General features: G+C 32.7%; 1 protein-coding gene across 1 annotated transcript; it reads left to right on the top strand.

Moving 5' to 3' along the window:
- The first annotated feature begins 2936 nt into the window (after positions 1-2936).
- On the top strand, positions 2937-4030 carry LOC108333725 (nicotianamine synthase). Its single transcript, XM_017569200.2, has one exon. It carries the CDS (start codon positions 3011-3013, stop codon positions 3863-3865), a length of 855 nt encoding a protein of 284 aa, XP_017424689.1. The 5' UTR covers positions 2937-3010; the 3' UTR covers positions 3866-4030.
- Positions 4031-7964: the final 3934 nt, after the last annotated feature.

Here is a 7964-nt window from a genome sequence, read left to right as displayed (position 1 = left end):
ACCCTAGCTTCCTTGTGCCGCCAGCACCATGGGCAACCGTAGGCCGCCGTTAGCCACTCTGCCGTCTTGCCGCAACCTCGTCTCACATTTCAAGCTCCCTAAAGTCGTGATTTAGAAACCACAGTTGTGCGATCAGGATTACAATTTGGATCTGGAATCTCTGTCTAGATTTCTTTTCTTGCAGGTGCTCGCGGTTTGCGAAGGTGGAGAAACCATGGTGTGCAAGTTGCGATCTAGAGGTGCGGCATGATGGTTCTACCGTGCGAAGAAGATGATGAACATTGGCCATGGCGGGTTTCTATCGCAATGGGAGATGGCGCGATTTAGGTCTGGTGGAGGCGCTGATGGCTAGCTCAAGGTTGGGCGAAACTCGCGAGGAGATGAATGGAAGAGCTGTGGCGGCGATTTAGGTTTCGAAAGATTTTTGGAATTGGGGATTTCTCTGTTTGGGTTTCTGCAGGTGTGTGCGAGAGAGTGCTCTTGCAATGGTCATGGTGGATGGCGGTCCTTGCAGCTCTACGGCGACCTGAAAAGTGTCTCATGGTGGAGATGAAAGTCGAGGAAGATGCTGAAGATGATGATGGAGGACTCGTGACTTTGGCGTTCTGTATTGGTGACGGTGGTGGCTACCGGCGGCGATGCTGGTGTTGGGTAATGGAGAGGTTGCGGCAAGACGGTAGGGTGGCTGACGACGGCCTAAGGTTGGTGCTAACGGTACAAGGAAGCTAGGGTTTGGGAATTAGGGTTGCCAACTGGACACGTCATTAACTTTTGTCCAGGGTGGCAGTTGTATCGTTAGAAATTTGACGCCGTAACCAAAAAGGATTAAGTTGACCAGTTTTTTCAAAAATTGGGACCGTTTTGAACTTAAAAAAGGTAGAACAATTTTGAATATTCCCCCTTTTTTGAGAGACCAAAAGAGGTATTAAGCCATTTTTATTTTATCACTTCAATCCCCATAATAATATAAGAGTTAATAACTAGATTATTGAATTTAAAATAACTCACAAGAATTAGTGTTTCACTCTACACAACAAATGTATATCAATGATAACTCACATACAGCATGTTATAAAACTACTTCATAAACTTATAAAACCACTTCATAAACTTTTGTCCATTGTCTAAATTACACAATTCACACAATTGGTAAGATCAAAAGGTATTGTATTGAGGCTTAGATTAGAAATATGATTTTTTATATATTATATATATTAAGCATACTAAATTATATATATATATATATATATATATATATATATATATATATATAATATTGAAATTATAAAGATTGTCACAAAAGAATTATTAACTATAAAATTTTGAAATTTTTAATAATATTTTATTTTCATGTTAACGGTGACATAATGATAAGTTATATATTTGGTTGTACTTTTTTTTATTCTTAAAAATTGATTATGCTGACATAATTTATGTTAGCATATGTTTATAATTTTATTTTTCATACTTGGAATAAAGTATAGGTATAGACTACAATGGCGCATACTATTTGTAATTTAATTCCATTTAAACTTAACACGAAAATTATGTATGACAGATTATAAATTGGTTTATATAATTGCATGTGTCTGTCATTAAAAATTACTATACTTTTTTTTTTGTAGAGAATCAAATAAATAAAAAAATTAGAAAAACTTATAAGAATAGAAGAAGAGTCACATAAAAATGAAGCTACTTTCACAAAAAGAGTAAGGAAATGGAGATGTATTCAAGAATTACTACCAACCTCTTCAGATAACCACGACCTTATACTGAAAAATGTTCATACAATTATTATATTCTTTTGAAATCTTCAGAAGATAAGTGTTCTAAAACAAAAGTTAATTTATACTGATTAATAGCATAGCATGTGATCACACAATAGTTTATACATCTTATCAGATTACTCTATATTCCTACGTTTATTTATTAATAGATCTTTCAAAGATTTCCAATTGTTGACATGCATGCTCCATGCCGCAGAGGAATTCTTAGACTAATATTCATCTTTTCGGGTGTGAACACATTGCAGGCTTCAGTTATCCTTCAACATTCTCATTCTATAGAGGGTGTGAAAAGAACCAAACACAACTTAAGATGCTGTCTCTGTTCATTTTTTTCAATTTATTATTAATGAGACTTGCAACTTCCACACGCTTGAAGATTCACTGCCACAAATAAACAATTTTTTTTCTTCAATTCTTGTCAATATCTCTTTTTCGATATATAACCGTTTGTAATTGAAAAGGAGACTAATATAACCGTTTCTAATTGAATAGAAGAGTAATATAACTTAAAAATCCATTATATATAACCGTTTCTAATTGAATAGAAGAGTATATATAGTCTTTTACTATATATGTATATACTAATATATTAACAATAAAAGGAAAACGTTAATTAGTATCATCCATTAAAGAATAAAAAAACTCTATTAAAAGATATTATTCTAAACCCAAATTCCAATGTACTATTTCTAGTAAAAATTCAATTTATTAATTTCTAATATGTTTTAGCCATAAAACCGTAATGAACAATAACAATTATAATATTTAAATTAAAGGACTTACTAAATTAAAAAGGTTACTTATAAACCTGACATTTCAAATTAAATAATTTTGTAAAAATAATTTACCCATATAAAAAAATAGGAAATACGTTGCTAGCTTAGGCATCAATAATCCAACTTAGACATATTTTCAGTTTTTCACAGTTAAATATGATGTATAAAATTTTGTATCATTCCAAATATTCATATTATTATCAGAGAACACATATCTTTCACCATCATGCATTCATGTGTGTACATTGTTAATCTTGAGGCATGAAACATCCTTTTGTAGTTGACTGGTATGAATTTCAATAACAACATATATAGTTAAATAATGTCAACATAAGGTTGAACTTTTGAATCCGTTATGCAACTATAAATTTAAGCTTTCTCACTTTCTTCCACACGGCAAACAGAAAACCTCAGTGCTGTGATTACATTAGATCAGTTTATCTTTCAATGGCTTCATTCAAAAGCATCAACACTGAAGGTCAAATACCAGAAGAGATTCTGATAGCTCAGATTATGCAACTTCATGCAAGCATCTCAAAGCTTGAATCCCTTAGGCCTTGCAAGCAAGTGAATAGTCTCTTCACTCATCTTGTGAAACTTTGCACTCTCCCTTCATCCATTGACATTGAAGCCTTGCCTCAAGAGGTGCAAGAGATGCGTGAGAGCCTCATTAACCTCAGTGGCCATGCCGAGGGACTCTTAGAGCTTGAATTCTCAACCTTCATAAGCCTCACACCCGAGCCCTTCAAGAATGTGACCCTTTTCCCTTACTATTCGAACTATTTGAAACTAGCACACATGGAGAACAAAATCCTGAAAGAGAATGGGATTGTGAATGCAAAGAAAGTCGCTTTTGTGGGATCAGGTCCAATGCCACTCACTTCCATCATAATGGCTACTCACCACATGGAGTCCACACACTTTGACAACTTTGACAATGATGAGAAGGCAAACGAGGTGGCTCGAAAGATTGTAGCTTCCGATGTAGCACTTGAGAAGAGGATGAAGTTTGTGACACAAGACATCATGGACGTGAGCGAGAGGTTGGGGCAATATGATTGTATCTTTTTGGCAGCACTTGTTGGCCTGAATAAGGAAGCAAAAGTGAAGATTTTGGGACATATAAGGAAGTATATGAAAGAGGGAGGAGTTTTGCTTGTGAGAAGTGCAAAAGGGTCAAGAGCTTTCTTGTACCCTGTTATTGAGGAACGTGACATGGTGAATTTTGAGGTTCTTACCATCTTTCACCCCACAAATGATGTGATCAATTCGGTTGTTCTTCTTCGCAAGCCTAAGGCTTAGTTCCAACACCACCACCCTAAGATGCTGTTCTATCTACTTGAAGATCCGGGCTATGTAGTTTCTATACATGTTTGTTCTTGTTGTGTTACTTTATTCTAAGCAGGTTGATTAAAAGATCCGTATGAGCAAGAATTATAAATGTGATAATAAATATGTTATTTGATATGGTTAAAAGTTTTAAGTGATTTTAGGTCAAAAGTTCAAGTCTCTCTTCTATTAGAGAAATATCTTATCACTACAAGAAAAAAAAATCATATTACCTATGGTAGAAATCTCTAACTAAGACTGAAATTTCTTAGGTAGTATATCATTATCTATGGATTATTTATAGATAAAAATTCATAAATAAAATAATCATAAATGATAAATAAATTTGTAAATAATTATATACAGATAAATTTCTAAATATTACATAAAGATAAATTCATCGATAATTTATATACGAATAAATTCATAGATATTACATGTGTATGTAACTTGTTTTGTTTTATATATTTAATTAGATTAGGTTTTTCAAGTAGTTATATGATTAATATAAAATTTTAAACATTAAAATTTCTCCTAAAATTTTAAATAACTACTACAACAATAATTGTGCTTAAAACAAATAATTAAAATATGCAAGCTTTATTAGATGACTTATAAAAGAAAGCTTAAAGAAATAAATATAACTGTTATCGTGTTCGAAGAGCAAATTATAAATGTTCAAGAATACGTTTATCTCCAGTTTCCTTCAATAATTTGAGATAAAACAGCAAATATACTTCCTAATGTAAGTGATAAATTTTTTAGAACTTTCTTGTAAGTTAACCTCAAGTGCTTTTTTGTTCCCAACAGATGTCTTACGTTTGATATTAAATACAAAATAGATTAGTCCTAGGCTGGGGACTTATTGTCGTTTCCTTCCCCTTCTTCCTCGGCATGGATAACAAATCTATTAAATGTACAATATTTTGACAAGGAATCCCTCCACTTGCACATAAGGCAAAATTTATTTTCATTAAAAAAAGAAAAGGTTCCAAGTTATTTGTAAGATACTAATCACCATTACCAAATTATTAGTCAAACATCCTTCCAAATGGTCAAATCAATTATTAGTGACGAAAATGTCATTTCATTTATCAAATTAACAAAAACTTAAAAATGAATGAATAATAACAATCATACCTTCCTTTTTTTCACCACGCTATCAATTTCTCACATATTTATTGTAAATTATGAGCGTGAAGATTTGAAGCTGCATCCTCGTATCACCAATCAACCGCAAGGTTACATGGGACAGGAAATTACCCAGCAGCACCTCTCCAGAATCACCTCTCTTAAAAATAAGAGAAAAGAGAGAAACACCAAGCGAGTCTCTAGACTGTATTGTATTGAACTCATACTCTCTATGCAAGAGTAATAGTCTAAACGACTTGTAAACAATCATTGATTGCAATTCTGAAGATAATTAAAATACTTGTTGAAACTCTGAAGAGTTAAGGAAATCTAGGCAGCATATAAGAGGATACCAAGATTGTCTAATACCAAAAGTGGTGCAAATACTCAACTGGTTTAGGGTAACGGAAGGTTATTCGGTATAAGGGATACTAAGAGTGGTGTGAATACTCTATTGGTGTAGGGAAACAGAAGGTTATTAACTGACTAGTGATACCAGGAGTGGTGCAAATACTCAACTGGTCTAGGGTAATAGAAGGTTATTCACTGATTAGGGATACCAAGAGTGTGAGAATACTCGGTTGTTTAATCTTGTTGAAGATTATAGTGGAACCCTCTATGGGTAAAGAAGACTAGACATAGCTCAGTTGGAGTGAACCAGTATAAAAATATATGTGATTTATTATTTACCTTTGCCTAAACATTTCTCTTATAAAACCTACAGTTGCATTTTAGTTTTACATAACAAGAATTTTTCCATACTAAACAGTTGTTCTTTAACTAAGGAAGTTCTTACAAAATTTATATATATATATATATATACATACATATATATACATATGTACATATATATATATATACACATATATATATATATATATATGTATATATATGTATGTATATATGTATATATATGTATGTATATATATATATAGATATATGTATATATGTATGTATATAGATATATGTATATATATACATATATGTATATATATACATATACATATATGTATACATATACATATATGTATATATATACATATATCTATATATATACATATATGTATATATATACATATATACATATACATATATGTATATATGTATATATATATATATACATATATATATATATATATATATATATATATATTCTGAATAGCACGTGAAAAGAAGTTATCGTTTACAATCATTTGAAGCCGAACGTTTAACAATTATCTAATAAATCTCATACTCGAAGAACGTGCTATATCAGAAGGGTTAGGAAAAGACTTTTCCATTAACACTATTCGACACTCACCCATCTCCCCTTCTAGTGTTTTTCAGGTAATTCACTAGAGGTCATATGAGTTTTTAGCATTTTATAAAACTTCTTTGCGATAATTAGTTATCTAAGAAGCTAATCAATTATTGTAAAGCATTTTTTAATCCAAAGACATTAAAGCATACAATACATGGAAATAAAAACTACTTTAAGTCCTATATAAAAATCTACTTATTACAAAAGTTTTTCACAAATAATACAAATCTTCATAATGATCTTCTTGCAATGTGAGTTCTTGAGACTTGATTTGGACATCATCAAAACTTCTATGCTTTCAACATTTTGCTAACAAATAGGTCTGAAATTGCGATGGAGGGCAACTTGAATCGCCCTATTTTATGAAGCACATTTGTACGGCAAAGTTCAAAGAAACAACATATGTTTATGAATGGTTTGGTTATGACCTTATTACTACTAAGTAATATGATATGATGGCTCTCTATAGTTTGTAATTAATGTTATTATATTGTGTTATGTGCTATGATGTTATTTCTGGTTGCTCAACCTTGCATGTTGTGCTTATGGTGTCCCCCTACGATGATCGTACTTGTACATGAGTAGATGATGTTGCAGATAAGGCTAGTAGTTCAACGAGATACGGGAAAATAATAACTTCTGAATTTTGTGTATCTTTTAATTGTCTTCTCAAACTTGGTGTTTTTGTAAAGGATATGCTATAATTTATTTTGCGTTGTATGAACATAGTTTAAATTATGGTTTTTGCTTTCGCGTATATACTTAAAAAATGATTTTGAGTAAATGACGAGAACGATTTTACATAATTTGCGTTAAGTAAGATTTATCATTTTTTTACATGTGCATCCCTCTAGGGGTGTTACAAAGAGGATGAAGGGAGGTAGTGGAAAACATAGATAAAAATGGTTAAAAGAAGGTGGAAGACTCTCGATGCAAGGTGTGAATAGTGTTTGGGGTGAGCTAGGAAGTCTAGAAGGAAACCTATCTAGGGAAGGTGGCTAGAGGAGGTCAAGATCTCTCTTTAGCCGAGACTTTGCTGAAGAAAAAAGCCTGGAGTAAGGAAGGTGGATTTATAGATCCATCCTAGCCTTCCCACGGTGCTAACAACTAAGTTGATCATTAGTCGCAAAGAGTGGATCATATGACACGTATATAACACATTTTTAATATGAAACATGAGAAAGAACTCGAGTTGCACTCGCTGGCTGCAAGGATCTCCACCCGCATGTTGAGTGGATGAGGTTATGTGTTGGGCGTTGACCAATCCGAAGTCATTCTAGGCTTTGCTCCAAAGAAGTAGTTCTTCACTTCTCCTTGCTTGGAGGTGTCTTCTAGGTCCTCTTGGAGTCTTCTTGCCATATCTCTAGTGATAGGGCCTTGATTGGAGTATAGGCTTAGGCTCAAGCTATCACCATGGATTACAGAATCTGTAGAGGAGATGCTTGTGTCTGTTAGCGCGCGATGCAAGTTTAACGGTGGTGTTTCATGGTGATAGACCTTCAAAATTTCCTTATCTACAAGGCAAGAAAGAGGTTTGATAATTTTGGCTAAGGAGAGATTTTTCTATATCAATTGTACCTTTAATCAATATAAAAAGTAACATTTTCTATGTCAGTTGTGAAACTAATATAAAAGGTCAAT

The sequence above is a fragment of the Vigna angularis genome, chromosome 11 (assembly GCF_016808095.1).
Source record: "Vigna angularis cultivar LongXiaoDou No.4 chromosome 11, ASM1680809v1, whole genome shotgun sequence".
Classification (NCBI taxonomy): domain Eukaryota; kingdom Viridiplantae; phylum Streptophyta; class Magnoliopsida; order Fabales; family Fabaceae; genus Vigna; species Vigna angularis.
This window is presented reverse-complemented; position numbering and strand designations above follow the sequence as displayed.